General features: G+C 40.5%; 1 protein-coding gene across 7 annotated transcripts in view; it reads right to left on the bottom strand.

Annotated features, from left to right (window-relative positions):
• Positions 1–14,477: 14,477 nt before the first annotated feature.
• The window catches only part of PHC1 (polyhomeotic homolog 1), a 78,787-nt gene continuing 70,371 nt past the window's right edge, over positions 14,478–22,893 (bottom strand). For 3 of the 7 annotated variants that reach the window (XM_077455175.1, XM_077455173.1, XM_077455174.1), the window contains exons 12-15: positions 22,041–22,146; positions 20,667–20,841; positions 17,973–18,198; positions 14,478–16,717 (exon numbers count right to left, since the gene is read on the bottom strand). In XM_077455175.1, coding sequence (XP_077311301.1) covers positions 16,563–16,717; positions 17,973–18,198; positions 20,667–20,841; positions 22,041–22,146 — 662 coding nt within the window. In that variant the 3' untranslated portion in view covers positions 14,478–16,562. The remainder of the gene's footprint in view (positions 16,718–17,972; positions 18,199–20,666; positions 20,842–22,040; positions 22,147–22,893) is intronic. The other 4 variants (XM_077455179.1, XM_077455177.1, XM_077455178.1 and 1 more) reach the window with 3 other exon arrangements.

Below are 22,893 nucleotides of genomic sequence, written 5' to 3' on the forward strand. Positions count from 1 at the left end.
AGCCTCCAGCTGTTGGTTGCTACAGCGCCCATTTCTTGCCTACTGCAGGAATGTCTGCGATGAGAATTTAAGATCTTGTTTGGTATCTTTTGCACCATAGGGGACAGTTATACTTCTGTGGTTTGTATATGCTGTAGATTGCCATCACCGGGTTCTATTGCTAAGATTGACTTTTGGTCAAAAGACACCATCTTTTTAATTGTTCGTAAATCAAAATGAAAGGCTGAAGAATAATTTCTCTAAGGCAGGCTAAAGATGGGGATTTTCTTTCCTGCAACCATGTTTCAGGAAAGAAAATCACTTTATTAACAGTCTGTGTTGATGGGGGAATCCTTCCTGTTGATTTAATGTGTTCTCCTGCCTGGGAGATTGGGGGAGCCATCCCTGCCAGAAGAATACTGTGACTATTGCTAGAGGCTATAGCTGCTGGCAATAATTGCATGATAGAAATCCAACATGCCGGTTGTACTCAAGTTTAATTCATCAATCAACCTGCCCATAGATGGATAAACTCTTAACCTGTACCTACTGAAGCAGCTGACATTCAAACAATCTATGGCTGGCTTAAATACCAGGGAATTAATACCATAATCTGAATACAGATCAGCATGGTTACATCGTCTCTTACCTTTAGAGCATATTCGCACCTAAGTGTATTTTCTTTTTTGCGTGTACATCAACTCATGTACAGCGTTGGTTTTCGTTTTAAATGGCATTAGTTCACATCTGGGCAAACAATAGATTTTTCTAAAGTGGAACCATTATTCTTTTAGATGGAGAATGGAACAGTTAGTACATTGATGGCGAACCTTGCAACCCAGATGTTTTGGAACTACATTTCTCATGATGCTCATGCACTCTGCAGTGTAGTTGAGCATCATAGGAAATGTATTTCCAAAACATCTGGGGTGCCCCAATGTGGCGCAGAGGGTAACATAACTGATAGAGCAGACCATACAGGGCAGCACAGTGGTGTAGGGTGGCACAGGACATGTTCTTCCTGTGTGGGTTTCCTCCCACACTCCAAAGACATGCAGGTAGGTTAATTGGCTTCTGTCCAAAAATTGGCCCTAGTATATGAATGAGGACCTTGGATTGTGGCCTTCTTGAGGGTAGGGACCAATGTGAGTGTGTAATGTACAGGGACAATTGTAGACACTCACTCAGGTTCAACTGCATGGACTGGACTCCTTATTAAACTGCATGGACTGGAGTCCTTATTCAACCTTACTGACTATGATACTATGAATACTCCTATATTTAAAAAAAAAAAAAAAAAAAAATGGTTTTAGTCAAACATAGACAGACATTGAATCCTCTTTTAAAGAAATGTTGGATGCTATGGCTGACTTTGCATTATGAAATGCTTGTTGCCTGGCTAGTCACTACCTTTAAACGCAAGTATACAGCTTAGAACAATTTTTTATTTTTTTTTTTGCTCAATTTTTATTTTTTTTATCTGCATGCTCATTCCTGTTAAGTGACTTGGAAAGTATTGCTTATAGGTACCTGACTTGGAAAGTATTAAATTCCAGAGACAGCAAGGCAACTAGTAGTCTTAGAAGACCACCTAAAGGAAACATGAGGTTGCCTTTGTGACTCTCTAAGTGAAGCCTGGAACAGAAGTTACAGTGCCTGGAATGTGAGAACAAACTCAAGTGGCCTCCATTGTGCAATGATTGAGAACAATCCCTTCAGTGCTGAGGACTTGTTCACCACATTGTGCTGTGGTAATATAAGTTGCACGTGATTGGTGCACTTTAATGCCTATTGATTTTTAATGGCACCCTAATGCAACCCCCACAAATAAAAAAATAAATAAAATAAAAAACAGTGTTGTAGTGATATCAAAATATGTATGGCTTATCACCATACATCTGTGCTAAAGCCAAAAGACAGCTACAGCTACAGCATGGGCTTACAAAGCAGAGAGGATGTCCTTGGGCCTCGGCTGATCACAGATGAGGTAAAAGTGACCAGGAGGCAAGTGGTTTATGCATAGAATACACAGGAGTTCCTCTTCACATTTTTGTTTTTGACTTGTGGTCAGACTGTTTACATTTGGGTCCACTTTTATAGAGGTGGGGGAGTACAGTGGACACATCTGTTTACATTTGGCCTCCCATAGGCCTTTTATAGGTCTATATATTTTATATGGAAGAAAGAAAATGGTAAAGATGAGAATGTTGCATATGTGACATCTTTGTCTGTTCTGATCCAACTTAGGAGGGTATCGGTCTAGGACTTCCCACCCCCAAAGCAGAATGCCCATGTCAAAAGGCCCCACTGTGCATTAAAGGGTCCTGACCAGTGTAAGTGGGCCACAAGACGTTTGTTAAACGCTTTACCATTCTAACTAAATACACCGGGGTGGTTTTTGTATAAAGAAGCTGGGACTGTGGTTTCTTAACATTCCAGATATAGATATATATATATATATATATATATAAATTTTTACCCAAAGCTCACCATTACAGGAGCTCTTTAGATGGAATGCCCCCCCCCCCCCCCCAGTAATCTCACCAATTACTAATTCAATTCAGGGCAGAAAAAGGCCAAATTCCACAACTCTTGGGCTTTATAACTGTCTACCATTTGTAAAAGAAGTTTCATTATGCAATAAAGCAGGGGTGACTGTCTAATGATTGTTCTCTAATAATGTAAATGTAACATTCATCGGTGTGAGAACCAAAGCCGGTTTATTCAGTAATGGCAACCAAACCATCCTCATATAGATGGCAAAAAAATATAGAACAATTATAAATTATTTTGCCATTCTCTCTTTATGGTGAATGGCTTTGTGCAAATTCTTCTGATTGCATTTTATTATTGATATGCATTAAAGGAGCCAGACAAGTGAGCGCCAAGATATTGTTACCTTATTCTTCTATACTGAGGTCTACCATTCTAAAAAAATAAACTGTTGCGGTATTTGTTTGGAGAAGAGCCGTGGACTGAAGTTAACATTCCAGCAATATTCACCATTCACCCGAAGCTCACCATTACATCAACTCTTTACTATGTCTGTCTGGTAGATGGAAACAGTCAGAAAATCGGATTCTCAAAAGAAAGGTCAAATCTCACACGAGTGGATTTCACAATTGTAATCGCTGTGATGGTTATCAGATGGCTTTTCCACCATATTCACAAGGATGTCCACCATTTTTGGAAAAGACAAAGCAAAACTGGAACTGGTTTTAAAAATTATTCACCATTATAGAATAAGGTTGAAAAAAAAAACAGCACTAGCTTTATTTTAAAAATGAATAAATTTTATTAGTTCTGTACATTAAGTCAGGTACTTCGTTCTATAATTCATCCCATAGGACTATAGTAAACATTTCTGTGCAAATTCAAAAAAGTAATTGGTAAACCAATCCTGGTATATTTTCCAAAATGGTGAGCAATCGTAAAGAGCAGTCCTGGTTTATTTTCCCATTTTTTTCCTGACTGGTGAAAGTGCTTGTGATAATTAGGAAAACAAACCAGGACTGGTTTTCACAATTGCCCACTAATTATCACAATTTTCACCAATTTAGGAAAAATAAACCAGAACTGGTTTTCACGATTGCTCACTAATTATCACCATTTTCACTAATTTTCGAAAAAAGGAGAAATAAACCAGGGCTGGTTTTCACAATTGTTCCCTAATTATCACCATTTTCACTAATTTTGAAAAAAGGAGAAATAAACCAGGACTGGTTTTCACAATTGTTCCCTAATTATCACCATTTTCACAAATTTTGAAAAAAGGAGAAATAAAGCAGGACTGGTTTTCACAATTGCCCACTAATTATCACAATTTTCACCAATTTAGGAAAAATAAACCAGAACTGGTTTTCACGATTGCTCACTAATTATCACCATTTTCACTAATTTTGAAAAAAGGAGAAATAAACCAGGACTGGTTTTCACAATTGTTCACTAATTATCACCATTTTCACTAATTTTGAAAAAAGGAGAAATAAACCAGGACTGGTTTTCACGATTGCTCACTAATTATCACCATTTTCACTAATTTAGAAAAAAGGAAAAAAAACAGGGCTGGTTTTCACAATTGTTCACTAATTATCACCATTTTCACTAATTTAGAAAAAAGGAAAAAAAACAGGGCTGGTTTTCACAATTGTTCACTAATTATCACCATTTTCACTAATTTTGAAAAAAGGAGAAATAAACCAGGACTGGTTTTCACAATTGCTCACTAATTATCACCATTTTCACAAATTTTGAAAAAAGGAGAAATAAAGCAGGACTGGTTTTCACAATTGCCCACTAATTATCACAATTTTCACCAATTTAGGAAAAATAAACCAGAACTGGTTTTCACGATTGCTCACTAATTATCACCATTTTCACTAATTTTCGAAAAAAGGAGAAATAAACCAGGGCTGGTTTTCACAATTGTTCACTAATTATCACCATTTTCACTAATTTTGAAAAAAGGAGAAATAAACCAGGACTGTTTTTCACAATTGTTCACTAATTATCACCATTTTCACTAATTTTGAAAAAAGGAGAAATAAACCAGGACTGGTTTTCACGATTGCTCACTAATTATCACCATTTTCACTAATTTTGAAAAGAAAAAAAAAACAGGGCTGGTTTTCACAATTGTTCACTAATTATCACCATTTTCACTAATTTTGAAAAAAGGAAAAAAACCAGGGCTGGTTTTCACAATTGTTCACTAATTATCACCATTTTCACTAATTTTGAAAAAAGGAGAAATAAACCAGGGCTGGTTTTCACGATTGTTCACTAATTATCACCATTTTCACTAATTTTGAAAAAAGGAGAAATAAACCAGGACTGGTTTTCACGATTGTTCACTAATTATCACCATTTTCACTAATTTTGAAAAAAGGAGAAATAAACCAGGACTGGTTTTCACGATTGCTCACTAATTTTGAAAAAAGGAGAAATAAACCAGGACTGGTTTTCACGATTGCTCACTAATTTTGAAAAAAGGAAAAAAAAACAGGGCTGGTTTTCACAATTGCTCACTAATTATCACCAATTTTGAAAAAGGGAAAAATAAACCACGACTAGTTTTCACGATTGCTCACTAATTTTCACCAATTTAGAAAAAAGGAAAAATAAACCACGACTGGTTTTCACGATTGCTCACTAATTATCACCATTTTCACTAATTTTGAAAAAAGGAAAAATAAACCAGGGCTGGTTTTCACGATTACTCACTAATTATCACAATTTTCACCAATTTAGAAAAAAGGAAAAATAAACCAGGACTGGTTTTCACAATTGTTCACTAATTATCACCATTTTCACCAATTTAGAAAAAAGGAAAAATAAACCAGGACTGGTTTTCACGATAACTCACTAATTATCACCATTTTCACCAATTTAGAAAAAAAAGGAAAAATAAGCCATGACTGGTTTTCCCGATTGCTCAATAATTTTCACCATTTCCAAAATGGTGAACGTCCTTGTGAAAATGGTGATAATTAGTGATCAATTGTGAAAACCAGTCCTGGTTTGTTTGCCTTTTTCCAAAATGGTGAACGTCCTTGTGAAAATGGTGATAATTAGTGAGCAATTGTGAAAACCAGTCCTGGTTTGTTTTCTTTTTTCCAAAATGGTGAACGTCCTCGTGAAAATGGTGATAATTAGTGAGCAATTGTGAAAAAAAAATTCTTGGTTTGCCTTTTTCCAAAATGGTGAATGTCCTCGTTAAAATTGTGATAATTAGTGAGCATTTTTGAAAACCAGTCCTGTCCCCCCCCCCCACAAAAAATGGTGAGAATTAGTGAGCAACCGTGAAAACCAGTCCTGGCTTATTTTCCTGTTTTCCAAAATTGGTGAACGTCGTCATGAAAATTTGTGAAAAAAAGGTTAGTTAAAAAAAAGTCACCATGTCCACCGTGATAAGTTTGTGCTTTTTTTTTTCTCTCAACTTAATGGAAATTGCTTGAATCATAGTAATCATTGTAGTTGTTGCCAGGTGAATTTGCACAAATTTTTACCATATTCACAAGAATGTTCACCATTTTCAAAAAAAGGCTAAATAAACCAGGACTAGTTTTCACAATTATTCACTCATTTTCACCAGGACATTCACTATTTTTGGAAAAGGCATAATAAACCAGGACTGGTTTTAACGATTATTCACTGAATCTCACCATTTTCCCAGGGGTATTCACCGTTATGGAATAGGGCTAAAAAAAAAATAAAGACTGGCTTTATTTTAAAAATGGATAAGTTATTGTACTAGCTCTTTCCCTTAAAGCAAGAGGCGTGTTCTAGAATTCAGCCCATATGACTGTAGTAAACATTCTTGTGCAAATTCAAAAGTGTAAAAATGGTGAATGTCCCTGTGAATGTTGTGAAAAATTGTGCAAACTCATCTGATTACAATGAATAATTAATGAAAGTAATGTGCACAAGGATTTTCTCTATAGCACAGAGAAAAAAAACATGAGAGTTATTTTGGGGAAAGGAAGGCACAGTGAGGGCTTTTTGTTATCCAAAAACACTCATATTAAATGCTTAAATCATTGAACTCACTGTAAATATTATCAGGTGGGTTGCACAAATTTTCACAAGGACATTCACCATTTTGTAAAAAGGAAGAAAAACCAGGACTGGTCTTCACGATTCCTCACCAATTATGACCATTTTTACAAGGATGTTCACAATTTTTTGAAAAAGCAAAATGAACCAGGACTGGCTTTAATGATTATTCATTCATTTTCACAAGTGTATTCACCATTATTGACTAGGGCTGAATTTTCTTTGAAAAGACCCAGGTGAAAATTTATGAATAATCATGAAAACAAGTGCTGGTTTATTTAGCCTTTTCCAAAAAAAATTGTGAAAGTTCTTGTGAAAATGGTGATAATTAGTGAGCAATCTTGAAAAACAGTCCTGGCCTATTTTCCCTTTTCCCAAAATGGTGAACGTCTTGTATATGTGGTGAAAATGAGTGCAAACACACCTGATTACAATGATTAATTGGTGCAAGTGATTTGCACAAGGATGTTCTTTATAACACAGAGGAAAAAAAACAGGACAGACTTATTTTTGGGAAAAGTAAGACACGTGAGGACTTTTTTTTTTAACCCAAAACGTCCATGGAAATTGCTTAAATCATTGTAATCACAGTAATTGTTATCAGATGGGTTTGCACTAATTTTCCCAGGGACACAATTTTGTAAAAAGAGAAAATAAACCAGGACTGGTTTTCAAGATTGCTCACCAATTTTCACAATAACGTTCACAATTTTTGTAAAAGGCTAAATAAACCAGGACTTGTTTTAATTAATATTCACTAATTTTCACCTGGGTGTTCACCATTTTTGGAAAAGGCAAAATAAACCAGGACTGGTTTTAATGATTTTTCACTAATTTTCACAAGGGTATTCACCATTATGGAATAGGGCTAAAAGAACAGCACTAGCTTGATTTTAAAAATGAATAAATTGTTGTACTACTTTCCCTAAAGCAGGAGGCTTGTTCTATAATTCGGTGAATATTACTGTAGTAAACATTCTTGTGAAAATTCAAAAAAGAGTAATTGGGAAACCAGTCCTGGTTTATTTTGCTCTTTCCAAAAATGATGAATATCCTTGTAAAAATGGTGATAATTAGTGATCAATCATGAAAACCAGTGCTGGTTGATTTTCCATAACGGTGAACATCCTTGTGAAAATGGTGATATGTGATCGTGAAAAACAGTCCTGGTTTACTTTCCCTTTTTCTTAAAATGGTGAATGTCCTTGTGAATGTGGTGAAAATTTGTGCAAACTCACCTGATTATATTTAATTAGTGCAAGCTCATGGAAATTGCCTGAATCATAGTAATAACTGTAATTGTTATCAGGTGGGTTTGCACAAACTTTCACCATATTCACAAGAATGTTCACCATTTTTGGAAAAGGCAAAATAAACCAGGACTGGTTTTAACGATTATTCACTAATTTTCACAAGGGTATTCATTATAGAATAGGGCTAAAAAAAATAAAAAAACTGGCTTCATTTTAAAAATAAATTGTTGCGCTAGTTATTTTGCTAAAGCCAGTCCTGGCTTATTTAGATGTATACAAAAATATTGAACATACTCATGCGAATGGTAAAAAATTAGTGAGCATATGTGAAAACCAGTCCTGGTTTGATTTTGTTTTCTCCCAAAATGGTGAATGTCCTTGTGAATGTGGTGAAACATTGTGCAAACCCACCTGAGTACAGTAGTGATTAATTGTGCAGTCCAATAACAGTAACACTCTTATTCAACTAGGGAAACTACACAAACACACCTGATGATGAAAATTGTGTTCATTATTTTGTGTAAAAAATAATAATAAAAAAAAGCAAGATATTGGATTTCTTTAGGATTTATGGGATATTTGTAGTATCTGGAAAAGGTGTAACGATTTCCAGTTTAAGTTCAATCTACAAAGTCAATGCTGCCGGCGCCGTGCGTTGGTCATTTTCTAGGACCATAAAAGCGATTTCCATAATCTGGAGTACAAATCATAACTCCAACCGTCTAGGAGCAGAGGAGAGGAGAGGGGAGGGCTCTTCAGTTTGCAGTACATATTCCAGGATATGAGGGTGCAGATCCAGGCGCCCCTCCTATACAGCACAAAGATGGGTGGAAATTAGTGTGAGAAGACTGGCTGCTAAAACATTTTTATTTTCTGACTGCGACACGCACAATTTTATTTCATATTTAAATTTGGCGATTTTCAGTTATGTAGATTCTTATTACAGTGTGCCTAATTCTTTTTATACAACACTCCTCTAGTCATCCACAGGGCCTTGGGATTTCTAGGCGCCCACATTTACAATATATGGTGCTAGCTATGGAGCCCAGACACAAGTGTCACTTGTGAATCTCCCAACTGTGCCCCCCCCCCCCCCCGAGATCACAGACACACGTTCCCCACTCATAGCCATATCCACCCCCACCGAAAATTTGTAACCATCTCTGGCCTCACAGTCACTCCAAGTAGGCCTGACTTTACACTGGATGCGGTACAAAGTCACTGCAGATTTCACACTGCATCATGCAAACTGATTGTGGAGTGTATATTAACAACAGCAATCCGATTCTGGTGCAGACAACAAAAAGGGTCCTGCACGAGTCTGTGGCAAACGCAGTGCGATCATACAAATCCATGGCTCAAATTGCCCCCTACAGACACTGCCTGCAATTCGCACAGGAATGTGCTGCGATTCTGTGAACTTTACAGGCAGTGTCCCGCCCCGCCTCAGAGTGAACCCGGGTTAACAGTCACCGACACAATCCAGCTGGATTACAAACACTTGAACACAAAACACACCCCAACATTATAATCGCCCACATCCCCCCCCCACACTCGGAACATAGATCCCTCATCCCACTACTACCTGCATTTCTTTAGAAATTACCAATACGCCCTTAGGTCAGTGGCACATGCATCTCCACCCCTTTTTCCCTCCAGGTACCCCAAAGAGGACCCGATTTTTACTTCCTGCCCTGGCAACAAGAGCCACTCTGGAGACGACCAGCACGGCTAGTCAGGAATGGAAAATAAATGACTTATTTTTTTTTCTTTTAACTTTAGTGTGCATGGAGCCTAAGAGCACCTGGGAAAAAATACATTTATTAAAAAAAAAAAAAAATGTAATTTATTTTCCATACATAGTTACATACATAGTATGTAACTATGTATGGAAAATAAATTACATTTTTTTTTTAATACATGTATTTTTTAAGTTTAGCAGGTGCGCTTAGGCTCCATGCACACTAAAGTTTTTTTTAAGCTAGAAAAAAAACATGGATGAAAAACACTGATAACAGCATTTTTGTGCCAGTTTCTAGTAGCATTTTATTAGCATTTTTACAGTACATGAACAGTACAGTACATCGCAAAAAAGCTGTTAGTAGCGTTTTTTTTCTGGCAGGAAAACACTTCCAAGGGCTCGAATACAATTTTTTTTTTCTGTCCTAAACGCTGAAGTTAAAAAAAAAAAAAAAAAAAAAAAAAATTGCTAATATCCTATGTATCCTATGCAGACTACTTTAGGCTAACGCTATTTAGCTTTGTACGAACACATTTAAATTCTATGGTATACCGACGTGAAAAATCAAAAGTGCTAATTTCAAAAGTTTTGGGGACTCAGGTACTGCCCCAGGGGACATATATCATTGCAAAAAAGTTTTTAAAGACGTTTTTTTTCAGCAGCAGGGATTATAATAATGCTTAAAGTGAAACAATAACAATTAACTATTCCTTTAAATATTGTACCCCTACCCATTCACCAAAAAAAGTGTCAAAAAAGTAAAAACGACAGGAGACAGGTTTTGACAATTCCTTTATTTAAAAAATAAAATAAAAGTGTCTTGCGATGTCCATCTATCTTCAATCACGCCACTGACATACCCAAAAAATAGAAAAAAAAAAAGCCTTGTCTCAATGGCAGGGGTCCCACCAACTGCTGTCTCTTGGCTGTGACAGTGGTTATATAGGTAAGGACAGGGCTACCCAGAACGTAAAAGGGTGACCTCGCCCCCTCAGTCACAAGGGGGTAGAGTCACTCGGTTACATCACCATGTGGCCCCGCCCTTGCCTATATAACAGCAGTCAAAGCAAAAAGACTGCAGTCATGGGGAAGCCTCCCATGGAGTAGTTTTTCCTCTTTCTTTTTTCCTGGGACCATCGGACGCCCTGATTGATGATGGATTTACATTGCAGGAATTGTGAAAAACTGTCTGTCGTTTTGACTTTTTTGATGAATGGGTAGAGGTACGATGTACCCTGTACCAATTCACAAGGGAGGGTGGGATCTGGGGACCCACTTGTTAAAGGGGGCTTCCAGATTCCGATAAGCCCCCCGCCCGCAGACCCCCACAACCACCGCGCAAGGATTGTGGGGATAAGGCCCTTGTCCCCATCAATATGCTAAAGGCACCCTGCCTTTGGCCAATTATGGCTCTCTCAGCAGAATGCACTGTTATTGGCCAAAGCATGCAGGTCAGGTGCATGCTTTGGCCAATCATCATACAGCAATGCATTGCGATCTCGTAGTACATTATGGGGCGTTCTGCAGTGCTCAAATTTCCCGTGAATGCCCCATATGTTCGGTTAGTTTTAGAACAAACACCCGATGTTCCAGTCAAACTTACCTACTGACCACCAACATTCCCCAGGGCCTGCCCACAGAGTCCTTCAATGCAACCACTTTTATTTTAATACTCTTACAACTTAATATATGGCTATGAAAAGTGTATCCCAGGTCAGTCATCAGTGCTTTCAAGATTTAACAGTAAGAAAATATATTGTGGCCAAATAAATGGGAAGCCTGCCACCATGACAAGGTAGACTCTTTTGAGCAGGACCCAACACTAAGACCCCTTTCACACTGAAGGCACTTTTCAGGTGTTTTAGCATTAAAAATAGCTTTCACACGGGGGCGGTGTTCTTTCAGGACAAAAAAAAAAAAAAAGTCCTGCAAGCAGTTTCTCTGGGGCGGTGTGAGAGCGCTGTATACACCACTCCTGCCATTGAAATCAATGAGCAGTGCTGCCAAGGCACCCGCAAAGTGCTTTGGCAGTGGCGCTTTTAACCCCTTATTAACCTTCTTTGGAGTTAAAAGTGCCCTGCACCCGCTTCAGTATATGAAGCGGGAGCACTATACACTATAGGTTAGCACATGTGTTCTGCGCAGTCATGATTGTCTTGCCATGTTTGTTTGAATTCTGTCTGGACAAAATAATTTTTATTTTATTTTTTAAATAAACAACACACACACTTGGTCCAAACTAAATGTGGAGTTAAGCTTTAAAATAGACAAAACATGGGCAAATGTGTATGTATTGAAAACAAATTACACTTTAAATCCTCTCTCTACATGGAGTGGAGCTAGCTTTAGTGTGTTGGGACCTGTCACCTGATCAACACCATGGTTCAGGTCACTTTAGTAGTTGAGGGCAGAAGATTTATTTTGAAAAAAAAAAGCTTTTAGTTAAATTAAACTAGATTTACTAAAACTGATGCACACAGAAGCTGTGCATAGTAATCAATCAGCATCTAACGTCAGCTTGTTCAGTTAAGCTTTGACAAAAAAAACTAGAAGCTGAATACTATGCATCAGATCTTGTTGGTACCAGTTTTAGTAAATCTCTCTCTAAGGCCGGCCATAGATGATGCGATTTTTAGGAAAGATAATCGCTTGAGTCCCTCTCGAGGAGCTACTATGTTCTCCGTGGGGGAGGGGCGATGGATGTGCGGGGAGCCATGCCTGTCGAGAGAACACAGTGATTATTGCTGTGGCTATAGCCATTTGCAAACATCACATGTAAAATTCCGACATGCTGGTTGTACCCAAGTTAATCAATGAATAGACTTGGGTACAATCAGCCTGCCCAAAGCTGGTTAGAATCTCAGCCGGTCCCTGCTGAACTGGCAGAGATTTGAACCATCTATGGCCAGCTTAAAAGGAGAAGTACAGCCAAAGCTTGTTTGGTTGTACTTCTCCTGTGGATCACAGGAGTGCAGTCTGTTCTCCACTCCTGTGACCCGTTTTCAGAAGACAGTGGGCTGAAGCCTGTTGTCAGCTGACATCACAAAGCCAGTCCAGGCTCAGGAAAGATTGCGGTCATATGGCCAGGATCACACACACATACCTGGACTCGCACCAAGCTCAGCCTCTCAGTGAGCCACTGAGAGGCTGCGCCGGCTACTCCCACCCCCTCCATAGCCCTACCCTCCAGTGAGTGCAGGGGGGGCAGAGCAGAGAGCCGGTGACTCAGTCACCAGCTCTCTGCCAATAAAGCTCTGGGAACCGATCGTTTGGCGGTATTTCATCACTCAGAACTCCGTGTTAGAGCCAGCGGGGGACAGATGCTACATCCACCTAGATAAGTATAATTCTTAAATAAACATAAATACAATACTTTTCTTTTAACTATCCAATGGATTCTTAAATACCTACTACAGGGGTAGGCAACCTTTTGAGCACAGTGTGCCGAAAAATGTTTTCAAAGAAATTGAGCGTGCCGATTTTATAAAAAAAAAAAAGCCAACTTTACACTCTCAATCATGAAAGGGATTTTTTTTATAAGTTAAATGCTGTAAACTACTTGAGTAGTAGAGAGAAATGAATATCCTGCACTCTGACACCTCAGATCAGCCCCAATTCCTGCAACTCCACACTTCAGATCACTGTCCCCCCTGCGCCACCACTGTAACCCCCTACACATCTGCTCCACCGCCATATCCCCATGCTCTTCTGTCTCACTACTGAATCACCTTCTCATCTGTCCTAACACTGAACCCATTTGCTCATCTGCCCCACCACTGTAACCCGCTTTCTCATCTGCCCCAGCAATGTATCTCCTGCACAACTGTCTCACCTCTGTACCCCCTGCTCCACCACTGGAATCCCCTGCTAATCTGTCCCACCAATACACTTAATTTCACATCTGCCCCACTGCATTACCCCCCTGCTTAACCCCCTGCTCATCTCTTCCACCACTGTACACCCCCTGCTCATCTGCTCCACTGCTGTACCCTCTTCTCATCTATGATATGCGTGATATGCAGAGTGGTGAAAGAAAGCAGAGATGAGACACGTCTACCTGTCCTGGGACACTCATTCTGCTGATCCACCTCTTGCATCCAGCCCACGTCCTTATATGTGATGTCACATACAAGCATATAGAATGGATGTGCAATGATGAGCTCAGGTCAGGGGCATTTTCTGAAAGCATTGGGCCTGTGTGCAGGATCATTAGTTGGGCTCCTGCAGCTGAGAAAAAGTGTGGCGTTGGGTGCGATTTTCATTGCGCTGAATACAGCTGTGGCTTAAAGGGACACAGAGTGTCAGGGTTCAGTAGTAAGTGACACAGAGGTTCAGGAATAATTTCAACAAAGTTCCCAGAAGCTTAAAAGCAATTCCACAAACTGTCACCTTCAAACTGTCACCTTTTCTCTGTCAGTGAAATCCCCTCTTTCTGAGATTGGTAGTGGTAACCAAGCAAGTCATCTTCCTCCACATGGTGGGTGGGGCTAGCAGGACTGCGATTGGCTTTAGCAGTGACCAATGACAGTCCTCCTCCTCCCAGGGCCAATGACCTGCATCACAAAAGCTGACGATCGCAGCTTTAGTAAAGTTAGAGAGCCAAAACAAGGTTTCCCATCTTTTACAATGTGGGGGGCACAGTGTCTCCCCCTCAGTGCAGGTGCGGTGTGGGGGACAATAAAATTGGAATGCATTAATGTCTCACTGACACTTCCCTGCACTGCTCTGCTGATCGGGAGGGAGTCGAGTGCTGGCAAAAGAGGCTTTGCATACCGCGGGGTTGCCTACCCCTGACCTAATACATAGTTTGTGCAGAAAATGTTCTGTATACATAAAACACATCCCACCAGCCAATAACAATATGGTGAAATACAAAATTAAGTGTTGGGAACGAGGCGGGTATTTAGGACATGCAAAGGACAATTATTCACATAACATAATCACCAAGATCCAAAGCAATGATTCTTTTATTCCATTGTCTTCAAGTGCTGACAAAATGTAACAAAACAAAAAAAGGACACATTCCACTTCTCTCCCACCGCTGCTATATCAGCTGGCCAACAGTTACGGCATCCTAAAATCAGTGATAGGCTGCAGGATGAGCTCTTACATAAAAACCTACAGAGAAATATATATATATATATATATATATATATATATATATATATATATATATATATATATATATATATATATATATATATATATATATATATATATATATAAAACAAGAGGAAGAAAATACAAAAAACGGGAAAAGGAAGCCAGTACTGCAAGAATGGTCACAAAACAGTGGGGTATTCAAACAAGAATAAAAGAAGAAGCTATAAAAACATAATATACAGACCAGACTGTGATTTTTGTATTGGGCTGATATCCAGCAACACACTGTGCTGTGCTTATTAGTGTGCTGGAGTCATAGAAGTGTAGGGGCCACCCATACAGAGGACACATGGCTGGCCTGCGATTAGTACCAATATTCAGACTTTTTTTTGGGCTGAATTATTTTTTTAGTCTTCAAATTTAGAAGGAATTAGTAAACTGGCAGTATGCAGTCTCATCTTTACTGGTTCAGGTCTCAAAAAGGCTGGGGCACAGCTAGGCAATGCTCATATGACCTTGTGTGGGACAGAAGCCCATATGCCAACATGTCATAGTTGGACGTTAGTAGGCCACTGCTCTAAAAATGAAACTGTACAGTTTGTGGAGAATATACATGATATTCATTAATCCGAGGGCCACAAAAACAATTCTGGGTCCCATTTTAGATATTCTTACCAACTTGCTGATTTTGCTTATGTAAGGTGTGTCCATCCAAAACAGATATTTTAATCATGGGTGGGTGACAGTGGGCTGAATCACCAAGTCGCTATTTTTTAGCGAGTCCAGTGACTAGATCTCTTCCATGCAGTCATTAAATCAGACCCCCCATGGGACTCATTCCTGCTGTAAAATAAATGAAAGTTCCAAAAACAGCAAAGCACTGAGGGTACCAGATGAGAGATCTCACTGCTGGAGTGTCTGTGATCCAACCTGCTGGAATTTACCGAAAACACCGCTAGCAAGAAAAATGGCTGCCTCCACTCAGCAGGCACATTTATACGTTAAAGAGCACAAGAGGAGGGTGCTGTGTCAGCGGGTCTGGTGCAGTACAGCACAAGCAGGGATGTTTCCATTGTGAGATGAGAATCATTAAGGCTCAGATCCCAAATGCTGGTGCACACAGGGGCTCAAGGGGAAAACATTGTAACTGAACAGGGTGCAGCAATAGCCCTGCCACTAGGAGTTTGAACAGGCAGTATTGCATGCTGCAGTGATGTACACGTAAGACGAGTATGTCCAACATACCGAACCATTGCATATATGTGCAACAGACCAGCATACACTAAAAAGAGGCACAAGGAAATACAGTGTGGACATGTCTTAAGTACCAGTCTCTACAGCAAGCGTGACCAGGGGATCTCACTATATATACATTCAGTCGTATGTAGAAATGTGTGCATATGATAAGCAAGTAAAAGAGGCCCCTGTACCTGCACAGACCAGTATATTTACAAGTATGCTTTCATCTGTATATTGTCTACAGATTTGCTACATGTACACAAAATTGCTCTTGGTTGCACCCCCTGCATCTACTTATGATACTCCTACTTGCTTAGGCAAGTATTGTCTAATACGTACAAAGCATCAAACTGCACAAGGCTTGGCCCGTAGTTATAGTCTTCTCATGCCTGTAGTTTTCCCAATGGCAGGCATGGTTCCTGAATGACCAGATACAAACATACAGAAGATATAGATATATATTTATAGTAATAATGATTAAATGGTAAAAGAAGAGCTTTGAGCGTAGGGGAGTTTATTAGATGGGTGGCTGGTAGTGGAGAAGGCTGCTGTTCCTCTCTCTTGTCAGTTTTGCTGTATGGCTTCCCTACACAGTTTTCCGGAGAAATATCAGGGGGAGAACGGTCCAGGGAGTTGTCCATTGTCTCCTTCACACCCTCCCCCCTTGTGCTTTGTAGGGAAAACACGGTCAGTTAAGTCTCCTTCAAAAGGTTGATTTTGGCGCAGATTTTTAAAGCAGGTCCCAGTTTAATATTCAGGGCACTCATAAGGTGTTCTTCCTTAAGCAGTAACAAAGCCTGCCCATCGATCTCTTGGGACCGAAAGTCTTCAGCTAGATCCTGGCATCCTAGGGAACAAAAAAAAGGGCAAATCAGGTTTTCTCAGATTTCATTTTAGGACGACAGGGATGCATTTCCAAATCATAAAGACATTTTTTCCCCATCAGAACTTGGCTTTCAAAACCTAAAGTGGACAGAAAAATGAAAGCAGGCATCTGACCATTTGCTGCAGGTTATTCATTTTAGCCCCATTGCAGACGGGGCGGACTCCAGCAGTGGATCCAACTGCTAAGCAGTGGATCTGTCCGTTCATCCCCGCTGAGCGGGTGGATGACAGTTCCATGTCCGCTATGCTGATGCAGAAAGGGCACAGACCACTAGTGGTTCTCTATAGGGCAGTTGGATGGAAAGGGATCGCCTGTCTTCTTCCATCCGACTGTCAACCAATCCGATCTACTGGACAGATGAGGAACAAATACCCATCTGTCTGTTTTTAGTGGGCAGGATTGGATTGGATGTTGGTGGGTGTCTGCTGACATCTGCTGCTCCATAGACAGCAATGGGTGGTCCAATCGGGTCCCCCTGAAAAACGGACAGGCGGACCTATGCGATCCGCTCGTGTGAAAGGGGCCTTAGAAGGGCAACTCAAAGAGCCTATCTTCAAAGATACAAAAGAAATAACAACAATATACCACTCTCATTACAAGAACTTTCAAATAGGTCACTGCAGTAGAGGCAATAGGCAAATAATTAAGAGACCTTAAGACCCCTTTCACACCACGCCGCCCATAGCGTCAGCGGTAAAACGGCGATATTTTTAGCGGCATTTTACCGTCGGATTTGCGGCGCATTTCGGCCGCTAGTGGGGCGCTTTTACCCCTGCTAGCGGCCGAGAAAGGGTTAAAACCGCCAGCAAAACATCGCAATGGCGGCATTTTGCCGGTGGTATTACATCGATGCCCCATTGATTTCAATGGGGAGTAGCGGGGGAGGAGCGGTAAACACACTGCTCCTTCACCACTCCAAAGAAGCTGCTGGCAGGACTTTTCCCCGACGTCCTGCCAGCGCACCGCTGTAGTGTGAAAGCCCTTGGGCTTTCACACTACAGACAATGGTGCAGCTTTTTTAGGGTGGATTGCAGGCGCTATTTCTAACGCAATAGCGCCTGCAAAACGCCCTGGTGTGAAAGGGATCTTAATAGCAAACCCAAAAAGTAAAAAATATAGTTTTTACCCTAGTTGGTCAGCACACTTCCCCCACCCACCTTTATTCTGCAATATTTGTGATGGCCCTTTATAAATAGCAGATAATGACATGTCATACCTTGTAAGGAGGAAATGAACTCATACACCTCCTCCACACTCCAACGACTGGGATTGCTAGACAGAAACACTGGATTGATCCCCAGAAGTTCTGAGCTGGAGGGTCCACTGGTTGGGGTACTTCCATCTCTCTCTGCATGGGGTGTCCTACAGGAGGGAGGGGCTGGGGAGGTGGGAGAGAAAGCTTCATCGTAGCTGGAATTGTCAGAACCGCGGCTCGAATCCTCCTGTAATGAAGGAATAGTCAGAAAATTGTATAAACCCAATGGATCCTGAATTTAATACAGGTTACATGCTACAGTGAAAATAATCCCCTTCTCTGTCATCAGCGTAAGGCTAAGACTGTGGCAATGGTGGATTTCACACACAATTTGTGTGTACTTCACAGATCGACTGTCAGCTTTCTCCTGGAAGTGATTTTGGCAGCTGTAAAGTTGCCCGCTCACTTCCATAGGCACTGCAATATAGGGACCTAAAATGTCTCATTAGAAAGAAGGTGACCAAGCTCCATGCTGTCACATGGGTGCTACTAATCCACTATGTGACAGCAATAAAGGTGTGTGTGTGTGTGTGTGTGTGTGTGTGTGTGTGTGTGTTTTTTTTTGTGTTTGTTGGGGGGGGGTGTTGCAGGCGTGGGTGATTACATAGCTCTTAATGCCTATCAATCAATGGCTTTTTGCGCTCCAGCTCTGCCATTGGTAATGACATGATAGAACAATGGTACCCAACATGTGGCTCGCTGTGTGTTGGTACGCTACTTGTGGGCCACCATTCTGCAGAGAGGCAGCAGGATGCCGGGCGCTGAAATGCCCAGTCCCAGCCTCCTTCTGTAGACTGAGGAGAGTAGAAGTGCGGCGTTGGAACATGTGATCAGACCAGGAGGATTAATATTTCACTGCACTGACAATAGAGGGGTATTAAACATCTGACTTGACGTAATGCATCTTGACCATGCAGTCCCCTGGATGAGTTGGGGCCGCACTTGAGGCCCTTTATTAACCACTTCCCTTACATAAATGTAAAAATATACATTTTTTTGCAAGAAAATTACTTAGAACCCCCAAACATTATACATATAAATTTTAACAGAGGCCCTATAGAAAAAAATGTGTTTTGCAAATTGTTACGTCACATGGTATTTGCGCAGCAGTTTTTGGAAAAAATGCATTTTAATTAATTTTATTGCACACAAACACAATGTAATACCAAATTTTTGGGTAAAATATAAAAGATGTTGTTATGCCAAGTATATTGATACCCAACATGTCATGCTTTTAAATTGCGTACGCCCGTGGAATGGCGCCAAACTACGGTACTTAACATTCTCCATGGGCAACGCTTTAAATGCCTTAATACCAGTTTAGAGTTACACAGGAGGTCTTGTGCTGCTACAATTATTGATCTCACTCTGACATTCATGACAATACCTCCCAAGTGTGGTACGATCACCACTTACATATGTGTGCAGGACTTACGTATGCATTTGTGTGCAAGCACGGGGGCAATTTTTTTTTAAATGTATTTATTTTATCAAATTTTTTTTTTTACATTGTCTCTTATTGTCTCTTTAATTTTGTTTTTTTTGTATTAACTTTATTGCTATCATAAGGGATAAACAACATCCCTTGTGACAGCATGGGCCATGTCAGGTCCTCTTCAAGGAGAGATCTGGGGTCTATTAGATCCCAAATCTCTCCTCTGGCCTCCAGTGCAGCTTAAGAGACATAGATCTGCCAAGCCAGCTGCTTTCCGAAACAAAGTGCCAAAACCAGAAGCGAGGAAATCCTTGACTGGTTTCCTAGGTCACAGAGAGAGAGGAACATCGTCGCAACACTCCCAGGCTTCGTGATCAGACGGGAAAGCCTAGGAAAGGTGGTGGCAGGAGAGGGGAGGACCCCCACAGAAGTGATCGAGTGCCAACCACTCAAATTCTTTTTTGCTTAAAGCAGAGTTCCAGTCATTTTTCAGTTTATTAAAATGAGGTAGCTACAAAAGCTGTAGCTGCTTTTAATAAACACACACTCACCTGTCCCACTGTCCAACGATGTGGCCGCCTGAAGCTTCGCTTCTCTCCCCCACCTCTCCTCTTCACCAGCGTCACTAGTGTGGGCACCCAGGTGTGACAGCTTGTGGCTTCACAGCCAGGTGCGAGTCGCGCTGCACTGTCCTGAATGGTTTCCCAGAGTCAGAGTCAGGACAGAGATTTAACAGGGATTCACCGGCTGAACATTTTTATACCAGGATGATGCTTGCGGCTGCAGGCATCATCCCAGCATGACCACTTCCCAACTCCAGGACATCCATGGACATTCTTGGGCAGGAAGATGACCACTACTGTGACAGAATAAAAGCATGCAGGTACAAGGGTAGCATAGATGCCAACCAACAGTGTGAAAAAAAAATGGGAAAAGCACTGTTGTCATGTAGAACACACTCTCTAAAAAAAAAAAATCTGTATTTGGTTGTTCAGCAAAATATACAATAATGAAGAATATTTTCTAAGAAGGCTCAAATGATTTCCCTATATACTTCCTGTGTAGAATTCTCAGTCAGAAAAAACTAATTATTTCCACCTCTGGGCTCAGGCACCCCCCTCCCCTCGTACTCCCCCTTCCCACAACTATAGTTACATTTAACTTAAAACATGTCTGCCTATTACTTTTGCGCCATAGTAAAGAATATGGGCGCTAGGCACCTCTGTTACCCGCATTCGCTTCCCCTGGATCTTGGCACGTGCAATCTCAGAACTGTTTCTTCGTGGGCCGCGTCTGCGCACTCTCACTCCTCCCATTTCCTGAAGATCCTTCAATGCCTTCCTTTTAAGACGTAACTGGTGACTGCAACTTACATTGTATCTGGAAGGAAAGGAACTGTAATGACGTCTTGACATGCCACAGCCACATACATTGCTGCTGTTTATATACAGTGTTAGGTACAGTGTTGCATGGCCGTGCAATTGCCAGTTAAAACTAGCGCAATGCTGAACAAATGCCCTGGTCATGAACGGGGTAAAACCTTCTGGAGGGCAATTGGTTAATATGGAAAAAGCCTTCACTTTAGAACATATGAAAACAAATACAAAGATTACTCTGACATTCCCTGTTGGGCTGTACAGTGGCTGCCCCACCTATTGACGCTATACAAGCACTTTAGCAGGTACAGGCAATATAAAACAAAATTCGTTCATTGGGACATTCATGTTCACTTGGCACACAATGATAACTCCATTAAGTTACAGAGTGTTCCAGAGACTAAAGGGTTAGTTTATCTTTACTAAAAAAAACTGCCTGTAGATAGAAACAAAACTGTTAGCTTTGACCAAACTGTTACTAAACCCACAACTGTAAAATCAGTGTGTATATGTAGTAAAGCAAGCTTATTATACTCACTGTGTAAAAAGACTGTTTGATCCGGTCTTCTCTGTTCCTCCCCTTTTTCCACTGTTACCAATCTATCTCCTGATAAAGCAGAGCCTGCACATGCTCATTTTGGAGTGTATTGCTAGAGTTAGTTTTTATCTTGAGATAGAGTGCATGTGATCAGCACCGGGCCAATCAGCACTGTCCAGACAGAGGGGCAGGGGTCCTGCAGCATTAAATGGCAGTTAGCGTAGAGTGAAAACTCCTCTTACAAGCTTTAACCAGACACTGATAGAAGGCACAAGACTACTATATACTGCTGATGAGAAAGGGTCCTCGGTTTAGTAACACTTTAAATAAATAATGTCCCTGCTATAGGTGTAGGCCATTTATGTACCTCCCAAAGCTGGACTGAAAAACTCCCAAAGATTGCATCTCTCCCCATCCTGCCTTGTTGCTAGGACGCTGTCAACACACGCCCAGCTGTTATTGTTTATTATTCTCCAATGCTGCATTCTGGGAGAGAAAGCGCATCCGACGGGATTTAAATCAGAGAAAAAGCTGCATTATCTGCACAGGCAGTTTTTTTTTTTGTAAAGATGAACTATGCGTCATTTAGAGATATAGAAAAGTCGTCTACATGTCCCAAACCCTACATTTGCAGCATTACGTGTACAAAGCAGTAAAAAATATTCAATATTAAAATTTACCTCTTGGCACAGGCCATTGAACAGAACCGCTTTGAGCCCCGGAACTGATCTGATGGAGCAAGCTTGCCACAGTATTCACACTTTAAAAGTTTGGAGCTACAAGAATCTGCAACACAAAGCATGAATATAATAGATGTCAGATAACAAGAGAGAGCCGTATATAGGGGCAGAGAAAACTAAATAGTTATCACTGTATTTAAATGTCCCTTCATTGTTAAAGTGGAACTTTAGTCTGAAAATGAAGTCCTGATAGATCACTTCAGGCCGGCCTCTTTTGCAGGTTTAGCTATATGAAACATTAAAAATAAGTGTCTATACTGTTTAACCACTTCAATACCGGGCCACAGGAAAAAGACACCCTCAGTTTGAAGTAGAATGCCAGGGTTATGGCTGGAGCAACAAGCCATAATCCCGCTATTGTTTTTCTCAGCCGGCAATTCTCTAACCGCTAAAAGAGATCCAAGCAGCTAATTGGCCGCTGAACCACTTTTAGAAGAGACAACAATTTCCAGTAGTTCTTGGGCTTACCTGGACAATCGGTGAGCCCGGAAACCATGACATCACTTCAGGTTCTGGTCCAATGTAAACAATGCAATTTAAAAAAAAAAAAAAAGCTTTAGAGCAATGTTGTTTTTTTTATCTAATGCTTTCCATTGTAGAGGAGAGATGTGGGGTCCTAAAGAACCCAGATCTCTCAATAAAGAGGACCTGTCATGCTGTATCGTTATCACAAGGGCTCTTTACATTTCTTGTGATAGTAATAAAAGTGATAGAAACATTTTTTTTAAAGGGACAGTGTAAAAATGTAAAAAAAATGTAATAAAATAAACATTTAAAGAGCTCCACCAACCCC

Source organism: Lithobates pipiens, unplaced genomic scaffold (assembly GCF_037356315.1).
Source record: "Lithobates pipiens isolate NorthernLeopardFrog02 unplaced genomic scaffold, aLitPip1_a1.2 Scaffold_25, whole genome shotgun sequence".
In the NCBI taxonomy this organism is placed as follows: Eukaryota; Metazoa; Chordata; class Amphibia; order Anura; family Ranidae; genus Lithobates; species Lithobates pipiens.